At 38.4% G+C, this 17,682-nt stretch overlaps 1 protein-coding gene and 1 long non-coding RNA gene across 5 annotated transcripts in view; both read left to right on the top strand.

The window, feature by feature from the left end:
• LOC127523941 (inactive ubiquitin carboxyl-terminal hydrolase 54-like) overlaps positions 1–2,103 on the top strand; it is a 36,957-nt gene extending 34,854 nt beyond the window's left edge. For all 4 annotated transcript variants that reach the window (XM_051915158.1, XM_051915157.1, XM_051915159.1 and 1 more), the window contains one exon: positions 1,850–2,103. In XM_051915158.1, the coding sequence (XP_051771118.1) occupies positions 1,850–2,088 (239 nt within the window). In that variant the 3' untranslated portion in view covers positions 2,089–2,103. The remainder of the gene's footprint in view (positions 1–1,849) is intronic.
• Positions 2,104–9,540: 7,437 nt separating this feature from the next.
• LOC127523942 (uncharacterized) lies at positions 9,541–16,888 on the top strand. Its single transcript, XR_007932972.1, has 3 exons — positions 9,541–9,616; positions 10,294–10,434; positions 13,172–16,888. It is a non-coding gene; the product is annotated as an uncharacterized LOC127523942 (long non-coding RNA).
• Positions 16,889–17,682: the final 794 nt, after the last annotated feature.

The following is a 17,682-nucleotide window of genomic DNA, read 5'->3' as shown; positions in this document are numbered from 1 at the left end:
AATGCATTTTTGTTGTATGAAAAATGTTTTGACATTGTGATAACTCCTTTGTATGCTGCTAAAAAATGTAATATAAAATAATAAATAGCAAATATAATATTATAATAAAATACATATATAAAAATACATGTAAAATATATAAAAATATTAGAGAGAAAATGAAAAATGTGTTTGAGCAACATGACTGAATTTTCTGTGAATAGTCAACAAGTCTTGGACTGACAAAATGTAACAGGTGAATTGTTTAGACAGATGATTTCTGCCACAATACTTTTTTTATCTACCAGTATTGTAATTACAACCCGAATTCCGGAAATGTTGGATGTTTTTTAAATTTGAATAAAATGAAAACTAAAAGACTTTCAATCAATGAGTCAAAATTTTATTCACAATAGAACATAGATAACATAACAAATGTTTAAACTGAGAAATTTTACACTTTTATCCACTAAATGAGCTCATTTCAAATTTGATGCCTGCTACGTGGTCTTCGGGCCCTCAGACGACACTGCATCACTCATCGGCATGATTGTGTCAATGACATTACTAAATGGGCCCAGGAATACTTCCAGAAACCACTGTCGGTAAACACAATCCGCCGTGCCATCTGCAGATGCCAACTAAAGCTCTATCATGCAAAAAGGAAGCCATATGTGAACATGGTCCAGAAGCGCCGTCGTGTCCTGTGGGCCAAGGCTCATTTAAAATGGACTGTTTCAAAGTGGAAAAGTGTTCTATGGTCAGACGAGTCCAAATTTGACATTCTTGTTGGAAATCACGGACGCCGTGTCCTCCGGGCTAAAGAGGAGGGAGACCTTCCAGCGTGTTATCAGCGTTCAGTTCAAAAGCCAGCATCTCTGATGGTATGGGGGTGCATAAGTGCATACGGTATGGGCAGCTTGCATGTTTTGGAAGGCACTATGAATGCTGAAAGGTATATAAAGGTTTTAGAGCAACATATGCTCCCCTCCAGACGACGTCTATTTCAGGGAAGGCCTTGTGTATTTCAGCAGGACAATGCAAAACCACATACTGCAGCTATTACAACAGCATGGCTTCGTCGTAGAAGAGTCCAGGTGCTGAATTGGCCTGCAGATCTTTCACCTATAGAGAACATTTACGCTCATTAAACGAAAAATAGTCGCACAAACTCTTCAGCAGCTGGAAACCTATATCAGGCAAGAATGGGACCAAATTCCAACACCAAAACTCCAGAAACTCATAACCTCGATGCCCAGACGTCTTCACACTGTTTTGAAAAGAAGAGGAGATGACCATGGTAAACATGCCCCGTCCCAACTATTTTGAGACCTGTAGCAGGCATCAAATTTGAAATGAGCTCATTTTGTGCATAAAATTGTAAAATTTCTCAGTTTAAACATTTGTTATGTTATCTATGTTCTATTGTGAATAAAATATTGGCTCATGTGATTTGAAAGTCTTTTAGTTTTCATTTTATTCAAATTTAAAAAAAAGTCCCAACATTTCCGGAATTCGGGTTGTATGAAAGTGTTTTTATTTCAATGTTACTTTTAAAATGGCATGACGCTTTGTTGAAAGCTACTGTATAAAACGTATTACATGCAGTCAACTGTGTCATGACATTGAATGGAACTAACTTGCAAAGCTTTGCCTATTGAACACAGCCTAGACCTCACTCTGTGGTGAAAGGTGGAATATGTCCCACCATCACCCTGTCCTCTTTCTTTAAATTTCACTACTTTGTCGTTTCTATAACAAAGAAATGGTCCGCATGCCGGCCCCTCATAACTCAGCTCTTTCTTTTCTGCATTTTCTTTTCTTCTGCTCTTCTTTCCTTTCCCTTTTTTGTTGTTCTTTTGCATTATAGCTAAACTAAGATTTTCCATGCATGAGGGCAGTGCTAACACTCATAGCAGGACTATGGCTGCTGACGCCAAGCTGCAAAAATGCATGAGGAGAGAGCGGGGCCTACAGCAGCGCATGCAGCAACAGCAAGAGCAGCAGCAGGAGCCCAGCCGCCCACAGGGGCCCAACAGGTACCTGTACTGTCACCCTGTGTGTCCAGCTAATCCGCTTGTTCAGATCAGTACTCTCCCAGACCCCTGAGGGTTGTACGGTATAAAATCAGCACCATGGTACCAAAAAATTGGAAAACAGTATGATACCAGCATACACACGCAATTTATGTAACTTGAAACGTGAAAGCAGAGTTGCTGTATAAGGGTGTAAAAAAAGCATTGGTGCATGAATTGAGAATCAAAATTAAATGTACTGATGATGGAATTTATAAATCAATAATTATAATAAATTTTTAGCATAATAATACCCATTTGTTGCCGTTGATCATCTCAAACTTGATGTAAGACTGAGGACTGTTAACTGTTATTTTGCTTAAATAGGATATATTATCTTTATGTACTGGAATATTTTGATTTAATAAGAAATATTTAAAACAATAATAATTTATTTGTAAACTATATGCTGAAATGCACCTTGTGATGATCATTGTTTTTCATAAGTTACGAAATATGTTATAACTAGTTGTTAATTCCATTACAAATGGGCCTTATCTGGCAGATTTCATGTATTTTAGTTTTAGTGAATATTTCAGTTACATGATATGCAAATCTGTCATGCATAATAATATAGTCTACTAACATCTGTTTGTATGGTAGTATCGATACTGAGGTACCAAAGCTGGTATCATACCAAAGTCAAAAAATTACTGTTAGATTGTGTTGGACTTTTGTTAAGTGGTGATGAGAAAAGGCTGTGTTGTATTTCTGTTTTATGTCTGTCAATGTAATGCAGTGTTATCTTAAAACATCTAACTTTCAGGCATTATCTGCTGTAACAGATCAGTTTGTCAGAATGGCAGTTGATATTTCACTCTCACAAAGAGCCATAGTTGCTTTGCTGGATCTTTTAGAGGTTCATTTTTAATTTAAAATCACACATACACTGTAAAAAATTATTTTCATGATTTGTTATTGCAACATTTTTTCTTTTGTCAAATCAACTTAGATAATTAATGTGGTTATAATATTTTGAGTTTGTTAATTAAATCAATCGCCTTCATTGTATTAACTCAAATTTTTAATTTCAATGAACTCAAAATTTTAAGGCAACCAGGTAACTTACTTTTTTAAGTTGAACCAACAATTCTTTTTTACAGTGTACAGACAAGGACAGTGTTAAAGATTCCTGATAAGCCCAAGTAAGCAGAAGGCAGTCGGCTGAGTTATAGGCAAACGCAAACTAGCGAATAACTAACCACCGAAATTATATGCACATGCATGCCACTTTACTAATAAAGTAACCTTCCAGAACAATGCAACGGTCACTGCTGCAGTGTGTCCCATGGAATGCGGTTGTTTTAGTGTTTTGTTTTTTTTTTTTCATTTCCCTGCGTTCTCTTTCCCCTCCATTGATTAAAGGTGTTGATGTGATGTATGGCCTGACCTGGCCAAAGCCCCTTGGGTAATTACCCAATGTAGTGCTTGAGGAAGTATTTACAGTAAATGAGCACTCTAGCACATTAATCAGGGATGTTTACCTCTGTACCGAACTTCTCTCAGTTCATTTGCTTCTATAACCACTCTAGGGCATGCAGCACACTGCCAGGAACCACCTATCACCTAGTACCACTTTCTCAATTTCTAAACCAGTGATTCCCAACCAGGGGTATCCCAGGGGTACTTGCTGTAAGCAGTTCTAGGCAGCATTGTGATTTTATTTTATTTTATTTTATTTTATTTTATTTTATTTTATTTATTTTATTTTATTTTATTCTATTTTATTTTATTTCTGCAACAGTGTACTTTACTCATTTTGTGCTTCTCCACAGCAATTAAACACTGTTTACTTTTTCAGTGCAATGAAATGTCTCACATAATCAAACCAACCTTTAAAAAAATGTAATATTGTTATAAAATTAGATTCTATAGTTTCTCCAGCCACTTCAATTTGAGATTAAGCTACTTAGAATTTTTTTCTCCCATTGTAATTTGATAGTTTTTAGTTTGTGAGTAATTGTAATAAAATAAAAAATGTTAATAATTAAGTTAAGAACACATTTCTGATTTAATGCTAATGAGGTGGTACTTACCTTATTAATGGAGCCGTGGAGCCCGTAAGAAAAAAAGAAAGAGAGAAACAACCAATCTAAAGGATAAAAGGGTTGTCTAGGCTTGTATGCTTAAGACTGTCATATCCAGCTTCAAAAGCATGCTTGTCTTGCTAATATATTAGACATTTGAAAACACTTTATCTGTGAGACACCATGAATGTTAACAGTGTCAGTTTCAGGGATCCCTGTACATCTGTACTAAAAGCAAGGGCCACAAACGGATTAAATACACTGAGAATTGTGTGTTTAGATCTTCAGAGGCTTTTTACTGGTATTAGATAAAGATTTATCTGAAATGAATCTATCACACGGGTCATCGGTGGGTCGCTGAGGGCCAGTGGAGATGAAGAGGATTGATGGTATTCTGATGGATGCTTTGCTCTGCTTTATTAGAGTGAATGCAGATAGCGAGCAGGTTTCCCTTCTGGAGCAAAGCCAACTTCATTCCCGTGCTCTCCATTTCTGGGGAGCTTTTGGGCGTATTTATGGCTGCTGTAACTCTGGTTTATATGACGACTATGAAAATGATGTCAAGGTCGCATAGTGCGTCAGCTGTGGAAAGCACGTGGGAACTGTGTGTGTGTGTGTGCATTCTATGAGAAGTGGCTCATGAATACTGGTGTGAAGGACACGGGTCTCCTTGAATTTGGTCCTTGGCAGCATCTTAACCTTTTTGAGTTAGAAAATGTTTATAATGGGTTTAATGCAACAAAGCCATTTTCAGGTAGGATTGGACATTGACATAAATGAGTGCTTTGAGAATGAATGAGTATTGTTTTTCCCTTTTAAGGTTCAATTTTACAAATATCACCAGTTGGTCTTATTGGAGACTCGTTAGAACTCAGGGTTTCTTTTTATGTTTTGTTTGGCTTTCTGAATGAATATGTACTGTATACACTTGGTTGTATAAAATACACTATATTGCCAAAATTTTGGGACGCCCTGCTGTACATGCACATGAAACTTTACTGACATCCCATTCTTAATCCGTAGGGTTTAAAATGGAGTTGGCCCACCCTTTGCGGCTATAACAGACTTCAACTCTTCTGGGAAGGCTTTCCACAAGGTTTAGGAGTGTTTATGGGAATTTTGATCATTCTTCTAGAAGCGCATTTGTGAGGTCATGCAGTGATGTTTGCGAAGGCAGGCCTGGCTCGTAGTCTCCGCTCTAATTCATCCCAAAGGTGTTCTATCGGGTTGAGGTCAGGACTCTTGTGCAGGCCAAGTCAAGTTCCTCCACAACAAACTCGCTCATCCATGTCTTTATGGACCTTGCTTTGTGCACTGGTGCGCAGTCATGTTGGAACAGGAAGGGGCCATCCCCAAACTGTTCCAACAAAGTTGGGAGCATGAAATTGTCCAAAATGTCTTGGTATGCTGAAGCATTAAGAGTTCCTTTCACTGGAACTAAGGGGCCAAGCCCAACCCCTGAAAAAACAACCCCACACCATAATCCCCCCTCCACCAAACTTTACACTTGGCACAATGCAGTCAGGCAAGTACCGTTCTCCTGGCAACCGCCAAACCCAGACTCGTCTATCGGATTGCCAGACAGAGAAGTGTGATTCATCACTCCAGAGAACACGTCTCCACTGCTCTAGAGTCCAGTGGCGGCGTGCTTTACACCACTGTATCCGACGCTTTGCATTGCACTTGGTGATGTAAGGCTTGGATGCAGCTGCTTGGCCATGGAAACCCATTCCATGAAGCTCTCTACACACTGTCCTTGAGCTAAACTGAAAGCCACACGAAGTTTGGAGGTGTGTAGCTATTGACTTTGCAGAAAGTTGGCGACTTCTGCGCACTGTGCACCTCAGCATGCGCTGACCCGCTCTGTGATTTTACATGGCCTACCACTTCGTGGCTGAGTTGCTGTTGTTCCCAATTGCTTCCACTTTGTTATGATACCACTAACATTTGATCGTGGAATATTTAGTAGTGAGGAAATTTCACGAATGGACTTATTGCACAGGTGGCAACCTATCACGTTACCACGCTTGAATTCACTGAGCTCCTGAGAGCGACCCATTCTTTCACAAATGTTTGTAGAAGCAGTCTGCATGCCTAGGTGTTTGATTTTATACACCTGTGGCCATGGAAGTGATTGGAATACCTGAATTCAATGATTTGGAGGGGTGTCCCAATACTTTTGGCAATATAGTGTATCAATAAAAATGTTAAACCTTTCAGCACATGCACAGTGCACTATTTTATGCACAAGGAAATCATCAAGGGGCACAAAGTTATGTCCTTCAACATAATATAGGGTGATTTACTGACAAAAAAACCCCCACTTAATCTCACCCTAATATAAAAGTATGAAGCAGTATTATCTTAGTATTGTTTATATACTTTTATAGTATTTATATTTTCAGTAGTTTTCGTCTTTTTTAATTTTTTTTAATGTCAGTTTTAATGTAATACTATTTATTTTATTAACTTTATTTCAACTAAAAAAGCTTTTACAATAGTTGTAGTTACCAATAACAACACTGGTATGAAGTAATTTCAAACCTTAATGTTTTAATTACAAAATGTAATGTTAAAACGGTTAAATTAATGCCTTAAATTATTTTAAAAATGTTACTGATTTAATGTAATTAATTATGCCATTAATTAAATTAATTATGCCAATAATTTAATTAGTGACATTAATTCAGTGATAATGTTGAACATGACTGTACTCATTTCACATGATAACCATGCTCATTTTTTTCAACGAGTGTCTAACCAAAATCCTTTTCTCACTCTCTTGCCCTTTCAGTGAACACCCTGGCCCGGTCCAAGTATTGGTTGACAGACAATCAGGAGGAGGTCTGGGAGACCAATCAGGTTTCTATGCTTGGCCCACCTCTCCTCAACACATGAAATCACCCTCCTCTTGTACAAACTCCCCATCTCAGTCCTCTAGCCACCCATCGCTCAATCCTCGGCCTTCCTCTTCTGAGGGGCATTCCCAGAGCCCGATGAACGCAGCAGTTGGTCAACCCAAAATGAGGAGGAATGGGGTGGCATCAGGTTATCAGACGTTCTCCAAGCATCAGGCATTCGGATCATGCCCATACGCAAACACCTAGCCATATCTCTACCTTCTTTGCCCCTTGACTTCTGGGGTGTTTTGGGAGAGGACGAAGAGGTCTCCAGCTGTCAGCACCCTCAAGCTTCATTCTCTCAATCTCCAAATCCTCCTTCGTGCATGGCACTGCAGATTGTTCAGACCGGATACCCCAATCCCAGCAGGGCCACCAGTCCACCACCTGCCCTGTTGAGGAGAAGGGGCCAATGCCCGACGAGCCCCCATATGGCAGCCCCTGTGTGCATCTTCCCAGCCATGCACCAAACTGACCCCCTCCTGTGCTACCCGTCATTGGTCCTCTTGGAGCCCTAGACCGTCCTGACGCTGTCATCACCCCCTACAACACACCACCTGACCAGAACCAGCTGACAGGAACCGCCCTCTATCACACACACCTGGAAGACACCTTGCTCCTCACAGTCCCATTAGCACCAGGAAGAAGACATCTCTAAGCACTCAAACTTCCAAAGCATGGAGCTGGAACCCACAGAGGCCGAGGACCCGGAACTCTCTGAATTGGACTCACTCTACCAGGCCAGTCTCCAGGCTGGCCCGGGTCCAGGCCGAGCTCTGCGTGGTACCAGCTCACCTGCTGGAGACAAGGTAAATTAATAAGTCTTATGCCCGGTTTCACAAACAAGGCTTAAGCCTAGCCCAGACTAAAATGCATGTTTCAGCTGTTTTAACTGAAAGCAACTTGCTCTGAACATATCTTAACTTATGTCAGTGCCATTGTTTTGTCCTCAAGATGCACACAAGTCATGTTTTTTTTTTTTTCCAAAGGCACGTTTATAAAAGCTACTTAAAAGTCCCAATTTAACTAAGGCCTACTCCTGGCTTAGTCTAAGCCCTGTCTGTAAAACCAGGCCATAGATTGTCTCAAAATAAGTACGTTTACAGTATATGCACTTTAAAGGTTTAGTCTCAGACGGACTAAAGGTGTGATCACGTTTACCATTGTTCAGGTGGGCAAAATCCAGTCTTTTTAATCCATGCGTTCAGGGAATTCCGTTGTGTGGGCAAAAGATTTCCCCACGCAGATTTCACATCGGTTTCAAGTTGGTCATGAATTTGTGACGTTGACCAAGAGAAAGCTGCATGGTTTGAACAGGACTTCTGCATGAAGTGTGCTAATGATTTCACTAATGTGACTGTACAGTAAAGCAGTAATTTGTCATTTTAAAATGTCATGTACATTATTTAGTTTGATTAAAATCATACTGCAAAGCAATTGTAGTTTGGCTTTGTCCACTTGTATACATGTAATGGAGGCCAGGTAGTAAGAGCTACGCAGGTAAACCTCACTCCCTTGGAATACTTTTGGCCCCTACATGTTGTGTGCTTGCACCGAAATATTAAAGAGTTAGTTCACCCAAAAATGAAAATTCTGTCATTAATTTCTCACCCTCATGTCATTCCACACCTGTAAGACCTTCGTTCATCTTTGGAACACAAATTAAGATATTTTTGATGAAATCTGAGAGGTATATGACTCGTCAATAGACAGCAATATAATCAACACTTTCAAGGTCCAGAAAGGTACTAAAGACATCGTTTAAACAGTCAATGTGACTACAGTGGTTCAACCTTAATTTTATGAACCGACAAGAATACGTTTTGTGTGGAAAAACAAAACAAAAATAATGACTTTATTCAACAATATCTTCTCTTCTGTGTCACTCTCATATGCTGTTTACGTCCAGCACTTCCAGGTTCTACGTCAGAACACCGGCTCATTATTGGCTGGCTCCTGCGTCAGCATCACACGCATGCGTCGTGCTGTTCACGTGTGCAGCTTTGGCCAATACTGAGCCGGCATTCGGACGTAAACACGGAAGCCTTCACTGTGATTACTGCTTTACCTGCGTAAGGATAATGACAGTCGCTATTTTTGTTTTGTTTTTGAGCACAAAATGTATTCTCGTTGCTTCATAACATTAAGGTTGAACTACTGCAGTCACATCGACTGTTTTAATGATGACTTTAGTACCTTTCTGGACCTTGAAAGTGTTGATTATATTGCTGTGTATGGACGAGTCATATATCTCAGATTTCATCAAAAATATCTTAATTTGTGTTCCGAAGATGAACATCTTACGGGTGTGGAACGACATGAGGGTGAGGAATTAATGACAAAATTTTCATTTTTTGGTGAACTAACCCTTTAATTTACGCATTGGAGACTGTAACTCTATTATGCAAAAGCGTGTCTATAAATATAAATATTGTGAAAAGTGTTTTTTTATGATTAATATGTTAACTAATGTAAACCAATTGAAGCATATGTTGTCATGATTTTCTCGGACAGTACCTCCTGCTACACGAAAGCTGCTCACTGGAGTTGGACGTTCTCGGACCCCACGGCTGAGCTTGAGAGAACCGCTTATGGACCACCAGGTTGTAGCAGCCCTACTGGATACATGAACATGGTAAGAATGAGGTACTGCACTCCTGTCTTTAGGTCGAATTGCAAAACTCTGACCAAGGTTCATTTTTCAAATCATGGCTATTTTCTTTTTTCAGCATTTTTTAATTTGTCATGGAGTCTCATGTTATATCCGGCAGACTTGGCCACAAGTCCCTAATTTCTGGACATTTGCCATCCATACACTATACGATTTTTAAAATAGCTGTTCTTTTTTTAACTACACAACTGTCTGTTGTTGCCGATGTCAGTTCCGTTCAAAACACATTTCACACTGCAGGACATGTCTAGTCTAGGTCAAGTTAACATGCTCAGGCATCTGCAATGCATCAGATCATATCCCAATTTGCTTCGGATTTCAGGTTTTTGTATCTTTTCCATTAACTTTCGACAAGAGCAAAATTAAGGGCTAAATCGTGTAGTGTGTGGGCAGCATTAGTTCAAATAATCTAGCTTTTATTTACTTATTTTGTTTGTTTATTATTTGCTGGTTCTTTAATGAGGGATTGCTGTCTCTTCACTTTGTTTTTGTTATGTCTGCTTTCTCTCCACATCAGAGCCTGTTTTTCATACTGCGCACAATCTGTTAGCACATGTTGATTTTGTTTGGGTGTTGTGTCTGGTTTCATCCAGACTTTTTCTTTTTTCTTTTTTGCTGCAGTAACTCTTTGTTCTCTGTAGCCCCTGTCAGTGGCCCATCAAGAGCTGCAGTCAGGAGAGGAAGACCAGTATGATGCAGATCACCTGCGCCGTATTGCTCGCAGCCTGAGTGGAACTGTGATAGGGAGACGCCAGAACCGCCTTGCCGTCTCCCGAAGTTTCGTAAGTATCCCACTCATGAACAAGACTAAAAAGGAGCTTCGACTGGCTTATTTATCTGTGGAGCTAACTAATGGCTAAAATATGAGTGAAATATTCGGGCTAGTGCCTGGCGTTCAAGAGTTTGGTAGAGGGGCCAAAGAGGGTGGGATCAGATATCTGCTTTAGAAACCTGATAAGAGTGCTGTCACATATGCAGAAGAGTGCTAACACGCAGCTACTGCCACTTTAGCCTGATTAATGTGTGCTGCCTGTCCCTTGTCAATCACTGCTGAGCTTTAGGTCATTTTATGTTCACTCTAAATTTACATCTACATATTTTCATGGCAAATGCTGTCTATTCAAAGCTGCTTGGTGTATATTGTTTTTTGGCATTCATTAATTTCTAATATGTAATGTATGCCAGAAATATATGAATGCATAACTGAATTGTCACATGACATCCACGTGCACCAACACAGGCAAGGACACTCACAAACATATGCACAACTTCTCATTGTCTTATTGAGTCATACTGCCATCCTGTGTCCATATGCTGTAACTTCACTACATTTGAAAAGAGGCCTGGTGTCCCATTATAAAGACATCATCTTCCCGAATGTTTAAACATTTGTATACACTTTAAACATGGCCATTTAGCTTTATTAATCTTTTTAAAATCGTATGTACATGAATGAGCGCATATGGAAAAAGGTAATGCATCAAATTTGGTTTGTTAGATCTTACTAGATCCTAGATCCTGCCCATACTGTATATCTACATATTCATTCAATTCATTATCCTGTCAGTGATAAATTTTTATTATTAATTTTAAATTAGTTAATTCATCACATTTATGTGCACATTATTTCTAAGGCCATGTTCTTATTAAACCTTAATTCTGAAAAGAGGTTTAGTTGCTTCCAAAGAGTGTACAGCTACTGGAGAATTTATGTATTTTCACTACTCTACAGTCCCCGCTTTTGCCATTTATTATGTTTCATTCTTAATTATTTAATTAAATAATTCTTTGTCATTCAAACCCTAAACAGTTCCTTTTTATAAATTTAAGATTGTTGCAGTTAATTATTTATTTTGTTTAGGTTGATATATGCTTATTTGTGACCCTGGACCACAAAACCAGTCATAAGGGTCAATTTTTTTTGAAATTGAGATTTATACATCATCTAAAAGCTGAATAAATAAACTTTCCATTGATGTATGGTTTGTTAGGATAGAACAATATTTGGCTGAGATACAGCTATTTGAAATCTGGAAATTTACTAAATATCTTTATGGAACATAATCTTTACTTAATATCCTAATGATTTTTGGCATAAAAGAAAAATCGATAATTTTGATGCATACAATGTATTGTTGGCTATTGCTACAAATATACCCGTCCAGGGTCACTTTTTTTTTTTTTTTTTTAGGTTTGTAAAAAACAAGATATATGTATATATGTATAATATTTAAATGATATTTATATTATGTATATGTGTGTATATATATATACATATATATACATTTACATAATATAAATATATAGTATGTATAGTACGGCCAATACGTGGATTGATATTGATATTGAATATAAATATTGCATATTGAATATTAATATATCATGTAAATGTGGTTACTCATTTCATCCATTCATTTACTCACTCACTCACTCACTGACTTACTGCATTTGCATCACTGAAAGTCATTAGAAAATCATGTCAGCGTGCACTGGCATACCAGTGCATGAGCACAAAAATAGCTTGTACAGCTGCTTTTCACTTGCCGTTCATGTAAGAACATTTTTACATCAGTTTCTGCTTTAAAAGTATAGTTTACCAAAAAATGGAAATTCAGACATCATTTAATCACCGTCTCGTCATTACAAACCTGTATTAGCGGTACTTTCTTTAGTCTGTGGAACAGAAGTGAAGATATTTTGAAGATTGTGCTATTTTTGTCCTTACAATGAAAGTCAGTGGGTCCAAAACATTGTATGGACAAGGGAAAAAAAAAAAAACAAGAATTTTCAAAATATCTTCTTTGGATCCACATAAGGAAGAAAGTAAGTCATACAGATTTGACTATGTAAGAGAGTGAGTAAATGATGATAGAGTGCTCATTTTGGTGAACTATCCCTTTAATAAATCTCAATTTGTTCCTCATTTTTGACATCAGATCTGATCTTATGTGCATTTTATAAATGAGGCCCCTGATTCTTTTCATGCCTTACTTTTCCTCTCTCCCCATCTTACCCCTCTCTTCTCCTGTTTTTCTCTCTTTTGACTGAATGCACTTGTGTGTTTCCTCTGCCTTGTGCATATCAATGTCTGTGTACCTAGCTGGGGGACTCCGGGGTTACGCCATATCACAGCTCCATGTACTCACCTAGTTGCCTTCAGTTTCCTTTGTCTCATTCAGACCTCCATCTGCTCCAACCCAGCTATCTTCATCTCCTTCCATCATCTTCACCTCTGTCTCAGCAGCCTGGGCCTTGCAGAGAGGCCCCAGGTAAAGCTCACTCTCGTTTTCCACTTCCATGACCACCTCCTCCATTCAAAGGGCCATTTCCTGCTTGTTCCACATTGTGCCATTGCATTGCATTTGAGTCCAGGTGCCAGTGGCCACCCTGCTAAACAGTCTGCATTTGCTTCATTTTCGTTTCATTACTGCTGTTGAAGGAGCTCCTCTTTTGTTGTTGCTTTTTTTTCTTTGATTGGTCTGGATCCTGTCCTTCACACTCCATCCTACCCCACTGCAGGACGTCTCCAGAGGTTCTCCAAGTTTCTGGCTGTGTTTGACTGGCGTCAAACTGTCTCCAGTGGGAAGCACTACGGTCCAGCACTGAGGTGTCCCAACCAATTGGCTTTGGATGCAACCAGGTACTCCAGCCCTGGAAGGTTTCCACAGATGCATTTGTTCCTCTGGACAACCTTTCTGCACACCAGTCCCATTCTCTTCACAGTTTCCTGGAGAACTAGAAGGAGCACGTTCCAAAACCTGATGCCATCCATCCTCAGTCACCCTGCACTCTGTATTGGTCCTGGGATGATGTCCTTCCGTTACCTTGCGCTAGTTGGTAAATCTTTCCATGCAAAAGCCCCCAAAGCTCGATCCACAGCATGCTGGAAAGAGACACAGAAACCAACTTTTTTTTCCCACGAGCACTAGTATGGTGTGATGCTTTGGGGCTCAGGTGTGTGTGTATGACTAACCTATGGTCAGACTTGCAGCATGCAATGATAGGAGCGTGGGGTCCAGACTCGGACCCCCCGCAGTGAGCCATCCAACCCAAAGCACTTAACTTCAATTAACTGCAGAGGAGAATCATACGGTACCTCCATGCTGCACTAAACAGTAAATGTGTGTTTGTGTGTATGCGTGTGTGCATGTGTTGGGTAGTAAAATGAAAGGGGCTTATTGTAACCCTGCCCTCTTTGACTTTTACAGTACTGGTAAAAAGTTTGGAAAAAATAAGATTTTTAAATATTTTCAAAGACATCTCTTATGCTCACTGTATTTATTTGGTCAAAAACACAGTGAAAACTGTAATATTATTACAGTTTAATATAACTTTTTTTTCTCATTGATGGCAAAGCTGAATTTTCATCAGCCATTACTCCAGTCTTTAGAGTCACACGATCCATCATAAATCATTCTAATATGTTGATTTGCTACTCAAACATTTCTTGTTATCAATATTAAAAAAGGTTGTGCTACTTCATATGTTTCTTGAGCACCTCATCAGCATATTAAAATAATTCCTTAAGGATCATGTGACACTGAAGACTGGAATTATGGCTGCTGAAAATTCAGCTTTGCCATCACAGGAATAAATAACTTTTTAAAATATATTTAAAGGCACAATATGTAGGATTTTTGGATTAAAAAATCCAAAAATCACTAGAACAATTTTATATATTTTGTTGACTATTATCCCAAATGTTTCCAAGAATGTTTAAATCCAGAGAAATAAGCAATTTTAACCAGAACACGGGCCGTGTCCATGCGTCGCCTATCAATGACATCATACCTGCGTTACCCTCGGTTTCATACCTGGTTTTATTTTGTAGAAACCATGGAAACACCAAAGACGCTTTAGTATATTATGTGTTTTATTAGACAGTTGAGCAACTGTTTGGATATATTTATTGACAGAAAACTAATCATGTTATATAGCTCAACACAGTACGTCTTTTATTGTTTAAATCTCGTTTTCTTGATTTACAGCGAGTACCATGTTTTACCATGCCTAATATCAATCTAGCTTACTGCAGTGTGCAACAAGTGTCTCATAGCAGCCGCCGAGCGAACGCAGAGTAGCATTATAACAACTTTCAGCACACAAATGTATCTAATGTGATAAAACAGCGCTGCGATACCCTACATACTCATGACCGAAAGAAGCAGAAGTGGCGACTGCGGCTTAATAAAATCTCTACTGCTCTCGAGCCGTGTGTCACGCTCGTCTCTCTTATTAGCAATCGCTCCAGCGGCTCGTTCTCTCAAAGCACTCGGCCCTGCTTCATACTACAGTAATGTTAATAATCTCATCCGTGAACATGATTTCTGCCCGAGTCCCATCCCGATTCTTATCCACCGGCTGTAGACGTGAAGACAACAACTCCCATGATTCCGCAAAATCAAGGCGTCATCAATCTACGCCTTTGTTTTGATTAAGCGACCTCTAGCGGCGAAATTGTACATATTGTGGCTTTAAATAGAAAACAGTTATTTTAAATTGCAATAATATTTCACAATATTACAGTTTTTACTGTAGTTTTAATCTAATAAATGCAGCCTTGATGAGTATTAGAGACTTCTTTAAAAAATAAATAAAAAACAAAAACTAAAATTCCAAACTTTTGACCAGTAGTGTATTGAAAAACACACTTTACTTTTCCTCCTCGCCTGTCCTACAGATGCAAATCCTCAGCAAACCAATGTCCCGGAATCGTCGCTTTGCTGAACTTCTTTTCCCAACTCTCCTGCAAACTTTTTTTGGTAGCGGGTGGGTTAATGTCATGTAGTTGCTAAGTACTTTAACCTGTACTAAGTGAATAGAGATGTTTTGTACGGTGTCATCTCTCAGCTCTGGTGCTTTTTGTCGGAGCAGGCATGTAAATCTGCGGCCCTGGCGTGGAGAATGGAACGAGACTGTCTCTTCTAACCTTTTTCCTCCTACTTCTCTGATACGGGCATTCCCTGTAGCACACAGCTGTTTTGTGTCTCGTGTTACAGGCAAAGACTGTGTACATGTTTGACTGAACATACACTAATAAATAAATTTATTGTTGATAAAAAACATAAAAACTATGACATCTTAAGAAATATACAGAGGAATGGAGAAACTACGTAATGACGTTATGGAATGTTAATCAATTCTAGTGGTAATAATTATTATCTGCATTAAGACAAGTATAGTACACTTCAGAAGTGTAAAGCTGGAGAAAATCTGCTATTTTAATTCCATTGACAGTTCTCCCATTTATACAGGGAGATATGCCAAGTTAAGCTTCCTTTTTATTGTTTATTTTACGATTCGATTTTTATTTTAACTTGCAGTGACACTGAAACCACAGTTATGAGTCTGGCACATGATGGATCTTCAGGCCTGTAATAGTTGAAGGGTCTCATCCCATTCGATTTTGTAGAATATGCATTGTTTCTAATAGATTTTACTTTCAAGCAACACAGCTGAAGAATGTTTGGCCTTGATAGAGTACAGTACATGAAGCTTATGCAAAGCTTCACTAGACTGAAATTTGGACAGTAAGGGGCCTTGTGCAAGGAATGCTTTCATACTGTTATTCAAATAAGATTTGTGAGATATATTAACGAAAATCTAATACTGAACAACAGATGTTGTATCACAATATAATATGATTAATGCAGTATTTAACTTTATTCATTCTAATCATATTGTGCTGTGATATGTATTTTTTTTTCATTAAAAGCCTCTGAGTGCTAAATATAATTTATTATAAAATATATAACTTAAAGAGAAATAGATCTTATTTAACTTTGTCTTAACCAAAGATTGGCTCTAACACAAAGATATGTTTTTTTTTTTTTTTTTGGTCATTTATTCATCTTTACTTTTGTTTAAAGGATGTTTGAGAATGTAGCAAAGGTGGTGTATGAGTATGCTATGCAAAATGCTCTCTCCTGATCTACCAGCAAAGAGTCAGACTGGGACAAAATCAAATATTTTTTCTTCTTTTCTTTTCCTATATACTGGGGAAGAAAATGATTTCCTGCTGAATTGTTGAATCTTTACTTATTAATGTCTGTACAGTTAACAGCCTTTGAATGCGAGTTGTAGCCAGTGGGAGGTGGATTTCTCAAAGATGAAATGGCATTTCAAGGGTTTTCCATTTCGGGACTCGTTTGTAAATGCTTGAGGTTGAGTGAACTTGTATTTTTGCAATAAAGTTATTACCAATGCACTCCAGCAGGGGCGCTGCACAAACGCCTACACTCTGTGTCTGAGTGTTTCTTTTTTTTTTTCATAGGAAACGTTTTTCTCTTATTATGATACAAAGTCTATCAAATGCTATTGTAATGTGTACCATTTCTAAAACTCTCACAGTGGGAGTGATGAATGAGTGTCAGGCTAATTTCTTAACATATGATCTGCATTATGCCAGTCAGAATTTCTTTCTAATGCTCACATTTAACTTCCATATTCACAATGTAAATTATACTACAAAACCAGGGAAGTACAGAAGAGCTGTGTCATGGATTGAGAGAGTATAGCAGCGCCTCAGTGTGGCTGGGATTTCATTGCAGCTCTCAATGACTGATGACCTTTAGGCACCTCCCAGTCAGCTTACTTTGATCTGCAAGGAAAGCTTCTGCTTAATTAAATGGGCAAAGACTGAAATGTCCAAAAAGTGTTCGTCATGATTGTTTCTTTAGTGTATTTCAATAAGATAAAATATGTAAAATCATACATTTCTTTAGCTCAAATCACTTGCAGTCATTTTCAGGCTGGTCCAGCTAATGTATATATACATTTTAGAGTAAACAACTTATCAAAAATGCAGGACTTGCATTCATACACTCTTAAAAATAAAGGTTCCAAAAGGGGGGTTTCGCAGCGATGCCATACAAGAACAAGAAACTTTCAGTAATCAGTTCTTAAAATAACCATTTTTTTTATTGTTATTGGTGTAAAGAACATTTTAATAATCTAAATATTAAATAACCTTTTGTGCAGTAGAATGGTTCCATGGATGTTAAAGGTTCTTCATGGAACTATAGATACCA

The sequence above is a fragment of the Ctenopharyngodon idella genome, chromosome 12 (assembly GCF_019924925.1).
Source record: "Ctenopharyngodon idella isolate HZGC_01 chromosome 12, HZGC01, whole genome shotgun sequence".
In the NCBI taxonomy this organism is placed as follows: domain Eukaryota; kingdom Metazoa; phylum Chordata; class Actinopteri; order Cypriniformes; family Xenocyprididae; genus Ctenopharyngodon; species Ctenopharyngodon idella.
Note: the sequence above shows the minus strand (reverse complement) of the source record. Positions and strands in the feature narration are given on the sequence as shown.